At 48.3% G+C, this 21,843-nt stretch overlaps 1 protein-coding gene across 1 annotated transcript in view; it reads left to right on the top strand.

Moving 5' to 3' along the window:
- PIK3CA (phosphatidylinositol-4,5-bisphosphate 3-kinase catalytic subunit alpha) overlaps positions 1-13,785 on the top strand; it is a 256,280-nt gene extending 242,495 nt beyond the window's left edge. Inside the window, exon 20 of the mRNA XM_085635399.1 lies at positions 13,035-13,785. Within this exon, the coding sequence (XP_085491525.1) occupies positions 13,035-13,305 (271 nt within the window). The 3' untranslated portion in view covers positions 13,306-13,785. The remainder of the gene's footprint in view (positions 1-13,034) is intronic.
- The last annotated feature ends 8,058 nt before the right edge of the window (positions 13,786-21,843 follow it).

The following is a 21,843-nucleotide window of genomic DNA, read 5'->3' as shown; positions in this document are numbered from 1 at the left end:
CCCTGGCCCCATGCTGTACGCGGGCTGACCCCTGGCCCCATGCTGTACGCGGGCTGACCCCTGGCCCCATGCTGTACGCGGGCTGACCCCTGGCCCCATGCTGTACGCGGGCTGACCCCTGGCCCCATGCTGTACGCGGGCTGACCCCTGGCCCCATGCTGTACGCGGGCTGACCCCTGGCCCCATGCTGTACGCGGGCTGACCCCTGGCCCCATGCTGTACGCGGGCTGACCCCTGGCCCCATGCTGTACGCGGGCTGACCCCTGGCCCCATGCTGTACGCGGGCTGACCCCTGGCCCCATGCTGTACGCGGGCTGACCCCCGGCCCCATGCTGTACGCGGGCTGACCCCCGGCCCCATGCTGTACGCGGGCTGACCCCCGGCCCCATGCTGTAAGCGGGCTGACCCCCGGCCCCATGCTGTCCGCGGGCAGACCCCCGGCCCCATGCTGTCCGCGGGCAGACCCCCGGCCCCATGCTGTCCGCGGGCAGACCCCCGGCCCCATGCTGTCCGCGGGCAGACCCCCGGCCCCATGCTGTCCGCGGGCAGACCCCCGGCCCCATGCTGTCCGCGGGCAGACCCCCGGCCCCATGCTGTCCGCGGGCAGACCCCCGGCCCCATGCTGTATGCCTGCTGACCCCCGGCCCCATGCTGTATGCCTGCTGACCCCCGGCCCCATGCTGTATGCGGTCTGACCCCATGCTGTATGCGGTCTGACCCCATGCTGTATGCGGTCTGACCCCTGGCCCCATGCGGGCTGACCCCTGGCCCCATTCTGTACGTGGGCTGAACCAGTACTCCATGCTATTTGCTGCAGTGGACAATAGAAAAAATATGAATTACCGCAATAGACCAGTGAATGAAAACGGTTAGCTGATGGCCCCAAAAGTATGTACATTATCCATATAATTTTAGTAAAATCTAAAGCTCTTGGCTAACGTTAAACTTAAGAAGATATCTGAAAATTATGGTGTCATAGTATAGCATTGTAGGTTAACTATTGTCGTCATGGGGCTCGTACCCAGAAGATATTGGAATAATGCACATCATGAATCTAGAGCAGCCTAGAGCCGCATAACTGTTACTAGTGAGAAACTTGAATGGTTACGCATAGTTAGTGGTGAGTATTTTGATTTGTAATCTACATTTAGCTGCCTTAGTTACTAATGACAGACTAGGAAAATATTTGTTTGGTCAGAACTACTGTCATTAGGCCTTTTTTAGAAGGCATTATTAAGTTGGTTCAGACTAGACTGCAACCACCACCAACATGGGATCTAAATTATGCCATCATTTGAATAAATGTACATTTAAGTATTGGCTTTCAAAGTTGCTTTCCGAAAAGTTTTCCCTTCATTCAGGCAAGTTGTTGCTATTGCGAACACCTGCATTGGAAGATTAGCTGATATGCAACATGTTTATAGGAAGTGTGGTGCAGCGAGGTTAGAGTAACCGTTACTGATGAAGCAAAAAGAGCCAATTCTCATATTTCGGTCTAAAGTACATTTAAGCATGCAAAGCAGCGCATGTAGTTCTGGCCCTATTTTTATGTAGCATTACTATTTTAATATCCATGCAAGATACGTACTTGTGGATTAGACAGTATTGGCATACCCATTTACAGCGACTCTAAACTATAGAGCTGCCTTTATGGTAAGACGAAGAATGCTGCTGTAATGTCACTGCACACCTTGTGAATGTGTAAGAATCTGAAAGAAACACGTTAGTTAGATTCCTCACCTTAGAATATCCGCAGGCGTCAGACTGGATCCGGAAGATTTTTCGTCAGCAATACCCCTTGCGCGTCGCTAGGCGTCGTCTGCGGCTCCGCGTCCGTCGTCGGCGTCGTGCGCCGGAATGGCGTCGTCGGAGTACTTAGACGCCGCCCTCGCGCGCTGACGTCAGTTCTTCTTTTTTCCGCGCCAGTAAGCGCAGATCCGGGAGAGCTACCCCTTTTAGTCAATTTTTGACTAACTTTTTGATCCTTTTTGATCCTGTCTATCGACACCGGTGCCGGTAGGATGCCTGGGTTTAAAGCCTGTACGAACTGTAGCCGATTGATGTCGGTTACGGACCATCATCGCCGGTGCCTGTACTGTTTGGGCCTCGACCACGACGCGGAGTCGTGCTCGGACTGTAAGGCCCTGACCTCGAAGGCTAGACGGGAGCGGTCCCGTAAGCTTCTCGAGATTCGCCACTCTGCTCCGCGCGCCTCTCGATCCCGGTCCAGGAGGAGGTCCAAGGATCGGTCGCGGAGCCGCAGCCGACGTCACCATCGGTCGTCGGGATCAAAGTCTTCGGGTAAGTCGAAGCATTCCAAGAAGTCCAAGAGACGACATCGCTCTTCGGACTCCCCTCGCCGGTCGCGCCACTCGGTCGAGGGTCAGGATGGTTCCACCCCCGCGGCTCCGGCGGAGCCGCAGGCGCCGCGTCCGTCCCCATACCCTCCGGTCCCTGGGACTAACGCGACGCCGGCGGAAGTCAGTGCCTTCCTCTCGGCCATGAGGAACCTGGCTCCGCCGTCGGCGCCCGCTGGTGCGCCTTCGGGCCCCGCGGACCCGACTGGGCTGCCTTGCCAGCCGGCGGCTCCGGCCTCGACGCCGCAAGCGCCCGAGGGACCCGTTCTCGAGTCCCCGTCGACGCCGGTTAACCTTGTCACTCCTCCACCGGCGTCGACTCCGGTTCCGACGCCGACTCCGCTCGACGCCGTGCCCCAGTTTAGTCCCGGTCCAGGCCCGGCGCCGGTCCGGCGTCGATGGACGCCGAGATCGACGCGGCTAGAGACACATTTTGTCTACCGCCCGGCTCCGTTACTTTCTCCTCTACACCAGGAGTCGGATGATGGGGACTACTGGGAGGGATCCGAGGATCCTATGGCCCATCAGGCCAACTGTCCCAGGACTGGGCAGATGAACTGGGGGAGGCCAGTGGTCTGGATACCTCGCCAGACACTGGATTCATCTCTCCTCCGACTGTGGCTTCGGAGGAGGGTGCTGCTTTCTCCGTGGTGCTGCGCAAGGCGGCCGCAGCCCTTGGGCTCGAGCTACCTGCCGTGGCTGTGAGGACGAACGTCCTCACTGAGGTGCTTCAATCTGCAGCAAGCTCCACTGAGCCTCTGCTGCCGTTCAATGAAGCCCTCACTGACGTTCTCCAGGGCACCTGGTCCAAGCCCTCCACAGTTCCTCCTGTGGACAGGAACGTTGCCAGGCGCCACCGCCCTGCTCCGGGCGACCCCAGTTTTCTGTCCCAACACCCTACCCCTGAGAGCCTGGTTATCCAGGCCTCCACCTCCCAATCCTCTTTCCCGACCGCCCCGCCGGACCGGGATTCCAAGAGACTGGAGCAGTTTGGCAAGAAACTGTTCTCATCCCTTAGTTTGGGCCTGCGGTCTTTGAACACCGCTTGTCTCTTGGACCGTTATTCCCACTCTCTGTGGGATGCGGTGGAGGACGCGCTGCCCCTGTGTCCGGAGGAGGTCCGGACACGACTTACCCAGGCTCTGGCCGATGGGAGGGATGCCGCGCGACATGCCATACGTTGTGGGCTTGACACCACGGACTCGCTGGGTAGGGCCATTTCCACCACTGTGGTGCTTCGACGTCACGCCTGGCTGCGGTCCATGTCGTTTTCCGGGGATGTCCAGAGCACTCTCATGGACATGCCGTTTGATGGCACTCGCCTGTTTGGCGAGAAGGCGGACAGTGCGCTGAACCGCTTTAAGGACTCCCGGGCTACGGCCAAGTCCTTGGGCCTCTCGGCCCCGCGGTCGCAATCTTCCGCTTTTCGCCCCTTTCGTGGCCAAGGAAGGGGTGCCTCCTCACGTGCGCCTAGCCACCAGCCGCAGAACCAACCTGCGCGCGGTCGCGGACGTGGTTTCCGCCGAGGCGGATCTGGAGGACGACGAGGTCAGCCCACATCCACCCCGGCAGCATCCGCCTCAAAGCCTTCCTAGTCCGAGCTTTCAGGCCCATTCCACGCCAGTGGGCGGCAGGGTTCGCCATCACCTGCTCCACTGGCGGTCCATCACATCGGACAGGTGGGTGCTGCAAATCGTCCGAAGGGGCTACTCCCTCCCCTTCGAGACGACCCCTCCAGCCATGCCACCGCAGCACCACCGTATCTCGGGGGATCACTTGCATCTTCTCCACGAGGAAGTTTCCGCCCTCTTGGCCAAGGGGGCCGTCGAGCGCGTTCCGAGCCCAGAAGTAGGTCGTGGTTGTTATTCCCACTACTTTCTGGTTCCCAAGAAGGGCAAAGGGGGCCTCCGCCCTATCTTGGACCTTCGGAACGTCAATGCCTTCCTCCGGAAGGAAAGGTTCAAGATGTTGACTTTGGCTCAGGTTCTAGCTGCCCTAGACCCCGGAGACTGGATGGTAGCGTTGGACTTGCAGGACGCTTATTTCCACATCCCCGTCCTGCCGGCCCACCGGCGTTACCTGCGGTTCACGGTGGGCCAAGAGCACTTTCAGTTTACCGTGCTCCCCTTCGGCCTCACCAGTGCCCCTCGGGTGTTCACGAAAGTGATGGCGGTGGTCGCAGCTCATCTGCGCAGATCAGGGGTTCCAGTCTTCCCCTATCTCGACGACTGGTTGTTGAAGGCGGGCTCGCCCCAGACAGTCGTCTCCCACCTCCAGACTACGGCGGATCTCCTGCATTTGCTGGGGTTTTCCATCAACGTGCCGAAGTCACACCTGAGTCCCTCTCAGAAGCTCCTCTTCATCGGAGCGGTTCTCGATTCGGCGCAGTTCCGGGTCTATCCACCGGAACAGCGGGTCCGGGATATACAGGCCCTGATTCCCATCTTTCGGCCTCTATCCTGGGTTTCGGTCAGGCTAGTGTTGCGGCTTCTGGGGCTGATGGCCTCCTGCATCCTACTAGTGCATCACGCCAGGCGGCGCATGCGGGCTCTGCAGTGGGACCTGAAGTTTCAGTGGGCCCAGCATCACGGCAAACTGTCCGACCATGTCTTGATCTCGGAGGGCACTGCACAGCAGTTGCAGTGGTGGCTCACGGACCGCGATTGGGTCATGGGCAGAAGCCTCTCCCTTCCCCAACCGGAGCATGTCGTAGTGACGGATGCGTCCCTCCTGGGATGGGGTGGCCATATGGGAGAGGCGGAGATCAGAGGCCTCTGGTCTCCGGCGGAGTCTCGTCTCCACATCAACCTGTTGGAGTTGAGGGCGATCCGACTTGCACTGAAAGCCTTCCTTCCCTCTGTCAGGGGCAGTGTCGTGCAGGTGTTCACGGACAACACCACCGCCATGTGGTATTGCAACAAACAGGGCGGGGTGGGGTCGTGGACCCTTTGTCAGGAGGCTCTGCGCCTCTGGACGTGGCTGGAACACCAGGGCGTCACCCTAGTGGTTCAACATCTGGCGGGCTCTCTGAACGCCAGAGCGGACGAACTCAGCCGCCGGTGCATGATGGATCACGAATGGCGTCTGAACTCCGAAGTGGCGCAAGGTCTCTTTCAGCAGTGGGGAGAGCCTTGGTTAGATCTATTCGCCACCGAAGAGAACGCGCAATGTCAGCAGTTCTGCGCGTTGGAATTTCCAAGGCGGCACTCGCTCGGCGACGCTTTTCGTCACGAGTGGAGTTGCGGTCTGTTGTACGCCTTTCCGCCTATACCACTTCTGCCCAGAGTGCTGAAGAAGATCAGGCACGACCGGGCCCAAGTCATCTTGGTGGCTCCGGATTGGGCACGAAGATACTGGTATCCGGAGCTACTCAGTATGTTGACCGATCCCCCGATACGTCTGCCCCTTCGGGAGGATCTTCTGTCGCAGCAGCAGGGGACGGTCCTCCACCCGAACCTGTCCAGCCTCCACCTCCATGCGTGGAGATTGAGCGGCGGCAGTTGATGCCATTCGACTTGCCTCCTGAAGTCTGTGATATCATTCTGGCAGCCAGGCGTCCCTCCACAAAGACGGTATACGCCTGCCGGTGGAACAAATTTGTGGCATGGTGCACAGCAAAGGCTGTGGATCCCCTTTCCGCCCCTCTTTCTGAGGTTCTCCTCTTTCTTCTTTCTCTGGCCCGGCAGGCCTCGGCCCTGGGCACCCTGAAAGGTTATCTTGCTGCCATCTCTGCCTTCTTGCGGCTTCCTGATCAGCCTTCTCTTTTTAAGTCCCCTGTGGTTACACGCTTTCTAAAAGGCATTACTCACACGTTCCCTCCTGTCCCTTTTGTAATGCCTCAGTGGGACTTGAATCTGGTCTTGACATTCCTGATGTGCGCTCCCTTCGAGCCTCTTCACAATTGTCCTCTTCGTCTTCTGACTCTTAAGACTGCTTTTCTGGTAGCCATCACCTCGGCTAGACGGGTGAGTGAGCTCCAGGCTTTATCTTCAAAGCCTCCTTTTCTGTCTGTTCATCCGGACAAGGTTGTCCTTCGGCCTCGTCCCTCCTTTCTTCCGAAAGTGGTGACTCCATTTCATCTTGGGCAGTCTGTCACCTTGCCCACCTTCTTTCCGCCTCCCCATCCTTCCAAAGAGGAAGAGAGGCTCCACCGTCTGGACCCAAAACGTGCGCTCTCCTTTTATTTGGACCGCACAAAGCAGTTCCGGGTGGACGACCAACTTTTCGTTGGATACGTGGGTGCTAAGAAGGGGAAAGCTGTGCACAAACGGACCATCTCTCGGTGGGTCGTTTTGTGCATCAAAATTTGTTACTCTTTGGCAAAAAAGGACCCTCCTGTTGGGCTGCGCGCCCATTCTACTCGGGCCACAGCGGCTACTACTGCCTTGGGACGGGGAGTCCCTTTGCAGGACATCTGTCAGGCGGCGACGTGGGCTTCGCTACACACGTTTGCCAGGCATTATTGCCTTGACAGCCAAGTCCGGAGGGATGGCTTCTTTGGCCGTTCTGTCCTCCAGGACTTTCTGGTGTGATCTTGGTTCGCAGACCCACCACCGGGGATGGTATTGCTTGGGTATCTATTCTAAGGTGAGGAATCTAACTAACGTGTTTCTTTCAGATGAACAAGTTACTTACCTTCGGTAACGATGTATCTGTAAGAAACATTAGTTAGTTAGATTCCTCACCGACCCACCCATCCTCCCCGTTCTGCGAACTGACATCTAGGGTTAAGGTTATCCTTTTCAGGCCCCTAGATTTTATTTTTGGCACCAGTGTCGGTCTTTGCATGGCTCTGCGTTCCTGGCGCGGAAGGCTATGTACAAGAACTGATGTCAGCGCGCGAGGGCGGCGTCTAAGTACTCCGACGACGTCATTCCGACGCACGACGCCGACGGACGCGGAGCCGCAGACGGCGCCTAGCGACGCGCAAGGGGTATTGCTGACGAAAAATCTTCCGGATCCAGTCTGACGCCTGGGGATATTCGAAGGTGAGGAATCTAACTAACTAATGTTTCTTACAGATACATCGTTACCGAAGGTAAGTAACTTGTTCTTCAGGCTGTAACATAAGCAACATTACTTAGCTGTCACAGAAGTTTTACGGCTTATATCTTCTACAGATTTACATGTTACCTACCATCTTCACAGTGATGTAAAAAGTAGAAAACGCATGAAGGTGATGATGATACCCCTACACCTGTTTCCTTGCAGCAATATTTGAAGCAATCTGATCAGGGATTCCAAAATGTGAGACCTTGTGCCTTCTGGTCAGACTTGTGTGTCCCATTAAAGACGCACATTGTCGCTGCCAACATTTCTTTTTCTCTTTGTGGGGAAAAAACAAGACATTATTACAAAACAAACGACTGCATGGGGAAACTAGGCAAAGCATTTTAATTTATGATTTTTACAACCCATAAGACTACTATTACCAGTAATAACTTGCTGAGGTTTCTTCATTCTCGGAAACTTGGCAGAAAAAAATCTGTATAAAAAAAAAAACCTCTTCAGGCTCAGGCAAGATGGCGATCGCGGCGTTGATCATGTGAGCTGGGTTAACTCTCCTTGGCGCTAGCCCCCCTGCCCTACCTTCCGACGGTGATGTGTCCAGCGTGAGTCGGGGTCCGAGGTTCTGAGCTTTCTGGGCATGCTGTGGCTGCTCCACTGCCTGCTTCCTCTGCGGTTTCCTCCGTCTCGGCGCATCTTCTTTTGCGGGCACCAGGGATTGTTTGGATGCCGATGGAGCTTCGGAGCAGGCGTGGGAGCGGCTAGTATCGGACGTAGGGTTTCAGTTCAGTCTCAGGCAGAGGGTCCGGTGGAAATCCAGGACCGGAGCATCTGCACTTACAGTACAATGCCTCCCAAGAATGCCACGAAAGGCTCCAAGACCCGGGCGGCCGCTTTGGTAGTTGCTGCAGTGTCGACCTCTAGGCAATGGACGGGGGAGTATTGCTGGTGCTCGGAAATCTAATCCTTCTCCCGGGGGACTGCGGAGCAAAGATACTATTCCTGGTAAGATAGTTAAAGTTCCGGGAATATTCCAAAAAGGGACTTTAATGAGAACTCAGCCAGGCAACAAAACTGCAATGACTGATGTGCCCACTGCCCCTATTTCGAAGCAAAAATCTCCGATATCTCTAATTCATCAAGGGGAGATGGTAGTAACAGTTAATGGGGAAATTTCTTGCTTACCAGCTCCAGTGCACAGCAATATAGGCATGGAAGCGAATATGCCTCAAAATAAAATACCCTTTAGTGTGTGTAACTCAGCGCAATCCCAACATACTTCAGTCTCACTACCACCTACAGACCTGGCTGACGACAATTCTCAAGGTATATTATTAAATGTTGGCTCCAGTGGGGTGGATGTGGATAAAGAGCTCATTAAAGATAAGGGCTCTGGAGACTCTGGTGGCAAATTTTTCTCAATGTCAGAACCATCTCACTCTTCTGAGAATGAGAGTATGGAAGGAGATTGGGCTGATGAGAGAAGTAAGGCCAGCTTTGGTCTGCAGGATGAATAAGATGACGAAAAAATTTTGGATGTCTCTGGCGCTGGAACTGTTCGGAAAGCAAGAGATCCTTTTAATTTACCCTCTAAGGAAATGTGTACCAAGACTGGGTCATTAGTCTGGGACTATTCATTTTCACCACAGCTTGGGGAGACTAATGGTGGTTTATGTGGCTTAGGTGGCAGTACCACCAATGCATCTCGGGAGATCAATAGCACCGATGTGCCGTTTGAAAATGAAATTACCCTGAGCACTATTTACCAAGCTATTATGACTCATCGAGAGGAGACCAAAGCAGAGGGTCTGCGCACACAGGGCGCGGTCCGTAAACTCCAAAATACCGTGCGTCGAGAAATAAAGTCCTGTACAGAAATGTCCACACGGATTGGGGAAGCAGAGACAAGAATATCTATAATCGAGGATGAGATAGTGCAGCAGAAAACGAGTATAACTTCACTACAAACTGTAAAGGATGATATAACCTGGAAACTGACTGATTTAGAGAATCGCGCAAGAAGGCACAACCTTCGAATACTAGGCGTTCCAGAAGGAAAGGAGGACAAAGATATACGGCAGTTTGTCATTGACTTATTCATCGAGGCCTTCTCCGATCTGAGTCAATGGAAGTGGGACTTGGAACTGCAGCGCGTCCATAGATTCCATTTTCATATGCGGGGAGGTAAATGGATCATTGAATTTTTTTTAAATAATCGGGGATCCACCTCAGACTCTATTGTTTGGGACGCATTCAAGGCTGGGGTTCGTGGGGAAACGCTAAGCAAATTGTAGTAATCAAGCCAGGATCCAGGATGTAGTTTCATGTGGTTTTATTGAGGTTGATTACAAGATGATAAATACAGCAGAAGTAATCCAGTAGATAACAGGTGAATAACCCCAATGTAGCCCCACCAGGAGCAGCCAGCTAGGCGCTCAGCCCATCTCCAACTGTAAGTTCCCACTCCCAACATTCCATCTTACATCATTCAGGCAGCATTCCACTGGCACATCATGAACCATAAGACCAGGATACTACACTATTCCATAAATAAACAGCGGAAGGTTCGTGATGAAATTCAGTCGGGGATGAATAAGTTAAGGGTATTAGAAATTGCACTTATGGGGGTGATAACCAGTGGTCAAGACACGGCACAAATTGTAAGTGATATTGCCTCTCAAAAAATGAAGATTTATCAGAATTTTGCTGAGAAATTAGCTTCTAAAATTGCTATCTATAAGTCTGAATTATACGAGGTTGGTGAGAATTCTGGTCGAATGCTAGCGAAAAAACTACATCAGAAAGAAGTAGCTGATAGGATTAATAGGATACAGGATCCCCTTGGGCAGGTACAAGAAACCTCAGCCGAAGTGCTTGATGTGTTCACCGAATTCTATCATGAACTATATACACCTTAGGCTACTATAGGTGTAGAAGAGAAACTAAAGGAGTTTTGTTCTGATATGGAGATTAAAAAATTGACACCTGATCAGATAGAAGCATTAGATGAGGATATCACTTGGGATGAAGTGGAAGTAGCAATAACATCATTGGCAGTAGGTAAGGCCGTGGGTCCCGATGGTATCCCCCTTGAGTTTTTCCAGACCTTTCGCCAAGTTTTAAAATCTGAACTGTTGGCTTCATTTCTGTCAGCCCAAAGGGGAATCGTGCCGACGTCCTGGTGTAAAACCACTATTATCGTATTTTTGAAGAAGGATAAACCCGAACTGTTGCCTACCTCGTATAGACCTATATCATTAATCAACTCTGATAGTAAAGTCTATTCTAAGATCATAGCTATACGGTTAGCTGGTGTTATTTCAGGGTTGGTTTCTAACTTCCAACATGGGTTTATCCCTGGTAGAGATAACACAGATCACGTGAGACGTGTGATCTCTTTTTTGGATTGGGCACAAGCAACCGAGACTACAGTAGGGGTAATCCTGTTGGATGCCGAGAAGGCATTTGACAGGGTTTCCTGGCCTTATATGTGGGAAATCCTAAGTTTAAAGGGGTTTGGTTCTAAATTTCGACAAGCAATTAGGGCATTATACATCTCTCCGGAAGCAAGCATTAGAATTTCTGCTCAGGATTCTGGTTCTTTTAAAATAGGTAGTCACACGGCAGGGCTGCCCTTCCCCTCCTCTTTTATTTGCCTTGTATATTGATTTTTTCTTGAATAAACTGAATCAACACTCAGATATAAAACCAGTTCAATTACGGCTTATGAAGTATAGAGCATTGGCATATGCTGATGATATCGTTGTTATAACAAAAGATATAGTATCGGCATTACCTGCGATTAACGCCTTGGCAAGTCAATTTGGGAGTTTTTCTGGTTATAAACTAAACATCTCTAAAACCCAGGTTCTTTATGTGGGTGGTGATCCTCCAGCTGAAGTGCCCATTGTGCCAGAAGTTACATATTTAGAAATTAAAATATCAACGCCGGTTGGGAATATTCCAGAATTAAATATGAATCTGGTTTTGGCTAAAGTGAATTCAACATTGGAACGGTTGGATCACCTACATTTATCTCTTTATGGAAGATCTAATGTGTTAAAAATGCTGGTATTGCCTAAATTTGTATATTTGTTTAGAACAATACCGATAGAATTCCCTTTATCGTGCTTTAAACAGTTAGAGAGGATTTGTTCTAGATTTTTATGGGGGTACAGCCGGCAGAGAAGGGCCTATAAGAGAATGGCACTTCCGGAAGATCGTGGTGGCTGGGGTATCCCATACTTTATACTGTATTACTGGGCAGCAATGATAAAGTGTATGAGTCCTTTGGTAGTCGGTGATTGTGCAGTAATTCTGCCTTGCCACAGCCCATCAATATACGAATTTGGGCTGGGGGATGAGACTAATGATTGTCTAGTAAAGATTCTAGAACCAAGCTATTTTAAGAAAACCAAATTCAAAGTTCTCAGTGCAGCCTATTCTGTTTGGAGACAAGTCAAGCGTAAATTAGGTATTGCTAAGCTTAATGTGTATACCCCATTTTCAGCTCCTTTGCTTCTCCCATTAATTTTCCGTGACCAGGTGGTTTATAGGTGGGGATTAAAGGGAATTTATCGGCTGGGTGACTTAGGCAAAGATGGTCAACTTATGTCATTTGCAGACTTATTACTGAAATATGGATTAGTCAAACAAGATTTCTTCAAATTTCTCCAAATCCGAAGCTTTTTAACTAAACAAGGGTTTGGATTGGAACATCAATTTGCTAAGATAGGGCTTATCAAAAAAATGAAGAGAAAAACACCTATTGGCCAATTTTATACTCCCATATTAGAGATATACCCAGATGATGTAGATCTATGTCAAGGGAAGTGGGAAAAGAAATTAGGGGTAGAGGAGGTTAACATCAGGGAATCTCTAGGGCTTGCTAATCAAGTTTTGATGACAGGTAGGATGCGCACTCAGCATTATATGGCCCTATACGTTCTGTATTATACCCCACGCAAGATCTCTAAATGGGGGACATCTACAGGTGTTAACTGTAATAGATGTGGCCTTTTTGCAGCCGACTCGATTCATATGTTTTTTTCATGTCCCAAGTTAGGAGTATTTATTGGGGAAATTGAGCAGTTCCTTGGCATAATAACGGGAGCCTCCGTTTGCATAACAGGGGAATTGGTGTTGATTGGGTTGGGGTCTGATACTGTAGCACATACACAATCAAGCGCTAGTAAATCCTTTTTGTTTATCTGTATGGCAGTGCTATGGGCTTGCATAAGTAAGGATTGGATTAGTCCTGATCCTCCAACCTTTGTGACCTGGCGTTCAAGGCTATTAGCTATGTATAATTTGGAATTTTCAATATATAAAACCAAAGGTAGAAGGAAGAGAGCAATGGGAGCTAAGATCTGGTCTCCCATAACCGAATGGATTTAGGAGTAATCAGGGTCGACTATATGCTGCAAGACTTAATTATGAATTGAAAATGGTTAAATTTCTCTTTTTTTTTGTCTGCCATTGATGCATATAAGAAATGCTTTGATTGTATATTTTTTCTTTGCTGTACTTATTTTATGCGTATTTATTTCATTTCAGCAATTGTAATCTTGCTTTAAGATGTCTGTGTTTGTCCTTACCTCAAAAAAAGGGGTTAAATTAAAATATATATATATATTTTTTTAACTCTTAATTTTTGTTTTTGTGTTTTAGGTTTCAAGAAATGTGTTACAAGGCCTACCTAGCAATACGCCAACATGCAAATCTCTTCATTAATTTGTTCTCTATGATGCTTGGGTCAGGAATGCCAGAACTTCAATCATTTGATGACATTGCGTATATACGGAAGACTCTTGCTTTGGACAAAACAGAACAGGAAGCATTGGACTATTTCATGAAGCAGATGAATGATGCTCATCACGGTGGGTGGACGACAAAAATGGACTGGATCTTCCATACGATAAAGCAACATGCTTTGAACTGAAATGATAGCTGAGGAATCAGAGAAGAGACTTTTAACCCTTTTTTTGGGTGGTAAACTGCACTGTTAAATCAGAAAGACAAGGACAGGCTGCATAGGAATTGCACAAACCGCAATCAGCATTAGGACCGCAACTGTAGCAAAGAGAAAATATAAAGACAATTGTGACAAAGAAATGATGAAAACACTGACAGGGTTTCAGAACACACTACGGTCGTGAAAGTCAAGACTTCCTTGGTCTTCTGCACAGTTTCATATGTTTTGCCTTAAGCCCGATTGAAAGGCTAACAGAAGTATGTGTTTCGAATCCATTTTCATGATTATTGTCCATGTGTACAATGAGGAGTGTGAGAAAGGATGTTAAAATATTTATATATATATATTTTTTTGTTTTTTTAAAGTCCATGTATGTTTTGTTTTGCAGCCACACATTTTATATTAAAAAGTGCAGTCTGAACAATTAAATATAGTAAGTTAGAAGTCTCCTCTCTCCCTGGATACTTTACAGTTGTTTTAACACTGAAGAATCATTGATTTTTGAAGTGATGTTTGGCCTTTTTAATCTAGGTGGAAGCTCCCATAAAGGGTTGGGCTGATCACTGTCACTTTTAAAATGCCATCATAACAGTTTTGAAGGCTATTGAATGGAAGGCTCGCTCGTAGGATTTACTTACAGTCAAGTTTTACGGAACATGATATGCATGGAAAGCCATTAACATTGGACCTTTTTACAACAATTTACAATGAGGATCATTCTGGAATTGACTCATTTAAATTTATCTTGCACACCTAAAATCAAAAAAGGGTGGTATAAAATGCGGCAAGGGTTGCCAGTCTTCGTGGAATTGATTTGTAAAGATAAGTCATTTTGACAGTGCTTTTCTTAGTGAATATGCGCATAACTAGTTCTTCCCACCTTGTTGCCTGGTTAAGAGGTGACATCACCTTTTAAATTTTAAGTGAGAGGTGTGTTATGCCAATAACCGCAGGGAGTGTTTGATTTTTGGTATTTAGGAGCGGCCTACCTTTTGCTTCATACCGGTTATAACTCCTTTTCAGTTTACTGCGTTTTAGGACCATTGGACGTTGTTACCCCTGGCCTACTTATGGCAGTGGAATTATCTTCCCAAGTGATACAGGTGCTAGCTCTTTGAAGCCTTTTTTTGTTATAAAGTATAGTTTTCTGATGCATCTCGTTGGTAAAGGGAGATTTACATTATCAAAAATGATTACCTCTGGGCACTTATGTCCTATCCATTCAGAATCTTTGTGGTCTAGATAATTCATCCTTTTTCCTCTGTAACAAACCTTCGAGGCCATAACGCATCCTAAGGTATTCAAAACCTGTGTGATTTCATCACACTGGAACAAAATAACCAATTATATATGTTTTTGCAATTCACTAACCGGTTTACAGCTAGGGATTTTTTTTTAAATGTTAAGAATCTGTATGGTGGTATATATTGTCTTGCTGATGTAGCCCCTTCACTGTCCTTGTGTGTGTGAATTGCCCAATACAATGTGGATATAAACCATGGCCATGTGCCACAACTTTTGTGGTAAGTGGGCCAGATGTGGTTGCATAGCATCAGTGCAATTGTTTAAAATAAGCGTCTGCTTTAGGATTTGCGTAAATGCCCCTGCAATTAAAGGGTAACATGACCTCAGGGAGTTCTCTATGAACTTTAGAGTGAATATCAACAGATTCCTTGTACCAATCAAGTTTGTGGATTTTTCTTTTCAGAAATGTTTTGTCATTTTAGCAAATCAGTGTAGATCCTCCAGCTGACCTAAAGGTGTAAACGGGTATTAGTGTACTTTCCTGAGATGAAATTGTCTCTATGGGTGGCCTTCTGAATATTAGGTGTTTAATTACTGTTCTTACAGCGATTGTGAGCCTTTGAAACCATCCTGGCACATGGCTGCATGCAGCCTTCTGTTCATTCCTAATGTGACAGCATAATTCTACAATTTCATGTAACCCTTTAGAAAGCTGGAGGAAATATTGTTAGAGGTCTGTATTGTCCAGCTAACTAATAGCAAGTTGTTCTTAAACAAATGTCTGTATTCTCTTTATATACCTATGATAACAGTGGTTGGTCATTCTGAGGAATAAGGTACAGCCGGGACAGTATTGTTGGTCACTGTCCAACTACTTCTGTGCCCTGTACTCTTCTTTTGTGGGTATTGCAGTTGCAGAAATGACCTACTGTCTAGCTGTTGTATCACAGTATTTGAAACGCGTTTCAGGGGGGTTATTTTAGGCTAGAGGTGCATTAGATGTCTTACTGAAGGTCAGTGGCAAAGAATCCATGGCACCAACCCCTACTCTTATTGATGATTGTGATATAGTGCTGTCCAGTAGTTTAAACTTCCTTACAAAAGATGTCACAGTTTGACTAATGGGCACAAATTGATAGTTGTCATTTGCCTTGTTACTTCTCCAGTCTTTTTTTGGTGAAATCCGCAATGGCACAGACCCTGTGGCAGGGCAGTCTGATTTTTGCAATATATGAACCTCTTTTGTATACACTGCATGTGTTTTAGCAGGATCAAAATGTAAGCATTTTTCATTTCCCATGGCCATGGAGGAGGGAGGTTTAAGGGCATGTTTTGATTCTATAACTTACCAAATCGTGCCCCTTTCAATTGTTTTTATTTCTCACATCCTTGTTTTGCATGCTTTTTCTTTCTACCAACTTTATGAAACAGATACAATCTGTTTCAATGCTGAACACCATTTCTGAAGCCATTAAACACAAACTACTATAGGTGGATATTTAGGGCAGAGGTTTGGGGTATTTTGATACAAAAAGTTGAATATGTGCAAAGTATAGTTTGTGTCAATTAACCTTCATATTGCAGGTTAGATTTATTTTCCTAGTTTTGATGAGCACTTTTTCTTTCTCAGTTATCGTGAACCCTGTATTTTCTATCCATGTTGCCTCTGCTCCCCTTCATTCATTCTCCAGACCTTTCTGTTATCAGCCTCGCCAAACTTACTTGCTCTCAAGCATTCTTTACGAGTACACATGTATATATTGCCTCACTTTCAAACATCCAATCAGGGGGTACCTTTTTCATGTTGGGATTGTTTACAGCAGGAGGACAGCGCAAGGATGTGGGTAGGAGCTTACAAGCTTAAGTTGTGTCTTGATTACAACACTAACAATTTGTTTTGGCTGCATAGATCGCTTGTGAGCATGAAACTCCCCTGCTAAAACGTTTCAGTACCTTTGGAAATATTCATGTCAAATTGGAGCAAAATATTGTTTGCACTTACTTAAACTATGAACTTTTCAAATTTTTCCCTAAATGTGGACATTTTTTTGAACTTGCTATGAGGTATTATTGCTTACTCGATTACATAGAAGATAGTTTGTGCTCTGCTATTCGATAACTATATTACATGTTCAGTTCAGCTGCAGTTAATGGATGCAATATAGAAGAAGCCACATAGTTGAGTTTGTCTTGTACTACTTTGACATTTGTAAGTTTTTAACAGCATTTCAGCACTTTCTCCATCTTTTTCTGATTGTTAAACAGAACTAATGTGGTCTACGTAAAGACATCTATTTTATTGTGATATCTTACCAGACCCAAAATGCTGAGCAGCAAATTCGGTATAGGAAAAATACAAGGTAATACTTCCTAGAATATTTACAGGTTTTTGTATTTAATAATGAATGCATTTGTGTGTTAGGTAAAGCAAAAATGTCAGTCCTGGACTCATATGTTGCTGGTATGTGTTGCTGTTGCTACACATGCTTTGCATACTCCTTCCGTTTAGTGTTGGGTTCAGACATTTGCAGCCCGTTTTTCTTCAAAGAAATGTTTTTGAGTTGCGGGATGCACCTTGATTCCACCCTTAGTAGGTAATGCATATGGGAGCCATTCAAAATTAGCTCGTTTTATTTCCACCATCGACTTTGGATGTGTTCCAAAGTGACTTTGACGTGTTATTTATGCTCCTTTGAGCTTTCTTGGTGAATCTTCGATACCCACACAAAAGCATTGTTGTCACATTTCTTTGATTGACAGCCAGCCGTGGCCAGTCCATTGGAGCTGGGGGGCCATTCCCCCACCCTACCTTTTGCCCCTCACCAACAATGCCTTGTCATGCTGAGCAAAGGTCGGCGTGACACACTGCTCATTTTCAGGTCAGCCAGGAGCTAGACATGCGCTAAGTGCGTAGGCTCCTGCCTGAGCTGAACTTTGCTGAGCTGAGGAAGTCGCAGTTCCTGTGGGCATGACCTCCTCAGCTCTGCAAAAGTCCCTGAGGCCCTCCTCTCCGTGACAAGGGGTAGTATCACTGATTGCCTCGCACTTGGGTGCTTCAGTTTTGAAGCCCTGAAACGCCCAGGGTCGAGTGTCAATCAGTGACACTTCATCACAGAGTGGTGTGGGGTCAGCGGTCTCACTGACCCCATCCCACTCTGTGATGACGTTAGGACTGCTGCCTTAGGTCAGCCAATGAGGGAAGGCAGCAGTCGCAAGCCTCCTTGGACAACAGAGGCAGAGCCGCAGGTAAGTGTGATTTTTTTTTTTTTTTTTTTTACTTAATGTTTGGTGCGTGTATGTTGCATGTTTGGTGATGAGTGTTGTGAATGGATGTGTTTGTGGGCACGCACGTGTGAATGCTTGGCTGCGAGTGTGTATGTGTGCTTGTGTGTCCCGTCCGCTCCCTCCCTCCTGAACTTACCAGCCGCCACTTTTGAAAGCACTATCCGACGGCAGTCCAGTCCCCGAACTCCAGAGTCCTTGTGCCCTCTCCAACGCCACGTGCCCTTTCGCATTGAAAGCTTCCACTCCAAAGAATGCAGACCCCTCCAGGGTAATGGAACAGATGCCCTTCCAGTACTGCCCCTTGTGCCACATAAAGTACCCATAGCTGGATAACCATGAGGTTTGTAACCTCTGCCTTTCCCCCAACCAAGGCGACACCTCGTGTGAAGCTTTCCTTTCCTTCCGGTTGAGGAAACTGGTGCCAAAGGGAGAGGCATCGGGTGCACCGAAATGCACCATCAATCTACCACTGATGAGCATGGCCTCTTTGCTGAACATGACCCCTTTGGATCCAAGGAAGGTGGGGACACTGTCCCATCGGGCATTCTGCCCCTCAACCCTCACCCAGCCCAAAGTCTGTTTTTTTAAGCAGCTCCGACCAGAAAGAAGTAGAGAGAGGCTCCCTCAACTTCCAAGACCTGCAGCCCTCCAATGAAGACCTCCACCAGGGTCGTATGTCCAGTCGCCTGACGCCCAATCCAAGCCTCCCTAGAGGTGTCACACAGAGGCAGAGCACCACTCCCAAGGGGGTCTGACATCAAGCCCTAAGCACAGAACACTACAGCCTCCAGGGCCCCTCCTGCCTTTGCGCTCCAATTGAAACCGAAAGACGTCTTCTGATCCAAAAAAGTCCTGACCAAGGGCATTGACCCCTCTTGACTGTCGAGTCCCAAGAACATAGACAAGCCACAACCCCACTCGGAGCTGGAGGCTTTTTTGGCGCGGCACATAGACCACCGACGATGTAGTGAACGCCTTTGATGACCAGCTCAGAAGATTCAGAACTGCTGTTCCTCCAGAGACTGCAGGAAGAGCTTGATGTGAGGCAGAAGTGCCTCTTTATACACCAGAGAGATCTCCATACTCCTGTTATGTCCAAAGCAATCACTTAGACTGTGCTGACACCTATGACTCTCCCATCAAGCAAGGGCCCACTGTCTACACTTAAGACGACAACCATGTCTACCCCACCACCACCACAACGGTCAATCCAAACCTTGACCATTACCACATCAGTGCATCTCACTCAGATGATCCCATGGGCTACGACAATGTCATTCTGCAGGAAATCACCTTTCTCAAGGTGAATGTGCACATTCTCCAAAGAAAGACTATTTCCTCATCGAGACGTTGACTAATTTAGAGCGGACAGTACATTCCTGCCCATGTTATGCTCAGGTATACCCCAGGGACATTTGGAGAACCCAATAAGGCCAGGGTAGTAACACCAAGGGTGGAGAAAAGGTATAAAGCTGCCCACAGTGACCCTGTCTACACACGAGGCAGTGTCCAACCAGACCCCTGTTCATGCATACTGTCCATACTGTCCAAAAGAGGACCTCTGCTTAGGCAACAGGATATGTCTCACTGCCTGATAAGAGATCAAAAAGCTGTATGCAGCCCGCAAGAGGGGGCTGTCGGGGCAGTTACCCACTGGCACATAGCCAACTCTGGGGGGCTCTTCTCCCAATATGATGGGGCCCAGTAGGAAAAAATCCAGGAGTTCGTCAAACATCTCCCCAAAGAGTCCTGAAAGATTATGAAGGCAAAAATGTGCGAAGGCAAAAGCATCTCCAATACTAATCTTCACTGTGTCCTCAATGCCACAGACACAGCCTCTTCGGGAGTTAACACCAGTGTCCTTATTAGATGCCATGCCTGGCTGTATTTCTGGGTTTAAGCAAGAGGTCCACAGCATCTCCTCAAACTGTAAAGGAGGACATCAATTTCGCCGAATTTATGGGTGCCCTTCCGTCAAACTCGGACTTTAAGATTCAGCTTCATCAAGGAGGCAACATGGCCATCTCCCATGATCTCATCCATCCATACCAGAGGCAGCAGCAGTCTTTCGACCAGCAGGTGCACATAGCATACACTAGATGTGCCTACAACAGCAGTAACAACAAAGGCAGGGGAAGGTGTGGCTCCAGCAAAGAAGCATCCACCTCGAAGCATTGACCTGCTCGACCTCCCCCTCAGTCACATATCACCTGGGTGAGATTGCAGGATTTCCTTTCTCTCTGGGAGGAAATTACATCAGAACAGTGGATGTTTGTGGTGGTTCACAACAGATACTGACTAGAACTTCTCACAACCCTTCCTAGAATCCCACCTTGCGCACATACCTTTATCAGAGAACATCTCAGTCTCCTAAAGAAAAAGGCCTAGGCTCTCCTCCACAAAGAGTGTCTCCTCACCACTGTGGCAAGGGCGCCTACTCAACTACTCATCTCCCAGGAAGAATGGCAACCTCAGTCCCCTCAATCAATACATCGTGTTGGAACATTTCCACATGACAACCCTGCGTGATGTCATCCCTCTGCTCAGACAAGGCGACTACATGACAGCACTAGACATGAATGATGCCTATGTTCCCATCACTATCCATTCTGCCTACAGGCACTACCCCCGTTTTGTGGTAAGTGGCCATCATTACCAATTCAGAGTGCTTTACTTGGAGATTACCACCACTTTAAGTAAGAGTCTTCACAAAGTGCCTAGTAATGGTAACCACCTTTCTAAGGAGGGTGAGCATTCATGTTTATCCCTACCTCAATGATTGGCTGATCAAGAGCGCAGGCAGGCAGCCGTGCTTAGTGCACACCCAAGCTGCAATTTTTCTCACCATGAATGCCACCAGGTCCCACTTATACCCCCTCAAGGTAGAACACTTCCTGTGGTCACAGTCAAAGCCTATCCCAGCCAAAAGAGGGTGTTGGCATTCCAGCAGCTCCTACCTCATTCAGACCAATTGTCAACTTATGCGCCTCCTAGAGATGACGGCCTCTTGCATTGCCATTGTGACCCATGCACAGCTCCACATGCGGCTGTTGCAGGAATGTCTTGGTTCAATGGCCACAAGTGGGGGATCACTGAGAGGATCTAGTGTTGGTAAAGGCCAATACTCTCTGCAGTGGTGAAACAAAAACAGCCTTTTATAGGGCGGCCTTTCTTAGACCCCCTTCTACAAGTCACCATTAGCCTAGACTTCTCTGTCACCGGCTACAGGCACATCTTGTATGTATGACAATACAGGGGAACTGGGTCAGCCTCACCATGGGCAACATAATCTACCTCGAGCTGCTAACCGTACATCTCACTCTCAAGGCCTTTCTTTAATTCATTTGAGGAAAAGTTGTGCTGATCATAATGGATATGACTGCCATATCCTACCTTCTGAAGCAGGGAGGCACCCACTCTCCCCTCATACCTGGCACTGAGCTCTTTGCCACCACATACTTCTTCTAGCGTGAAGTACCTTATGGGAGTGGACAGTGAATTGGCAGACCTACTCAGCAGGATGCATCAAGTCCACAAGAGGGGGGAATTTCACCCACAACTCCTACTCCAGTTCTACTTCAGTTCTAGTGCAGAGCCACCCCTTAAAACATAAAATGCCCAAACCTGTACCGACTCCCACTATCAATGATCAATACAGTAGGGATGAGCTGGTCAAGGATCTTTGCCTACACGTTTTTGCCTCTCCCACCCCTTCCGTATGTGGTTCGTAAGATGCAGCAAACATCTCAACACTTATCCTAGTTGCCCTCATCTGGGTCCTACATCCCTTGTACGCAGCCGCTAGGTGAAGCTCTCCAACAGGCAAGACCTTCTAACACACAACCAAGGCCAGATCTAACACCCACACCTCTGGCAGGTCAATTTAGCGATCTGGCACCAGAGATCTCAGTGTTCGCCTACCTATGCTACAGCAGAGGAATGCATGGACATCCTGCAGGAATCTTAGACCAACTA

The sequence above is a fragment of the Triturus cristatus genome, chromosome 11, assembly GCF_964204655.1.
Source record: "Triturus cristatus chromosome 11, aTriCri1.1, whole genome shotgun sequence".
Lineage (NCBI taxonomy): Eukaryota > Metazoa > Chordata > Amphibia > Caudata > Salamandridae > Triturus > Triturus cristatus.
This window is presented reverse-complemented; position numbering and strand designations above follow the sequence as displayed.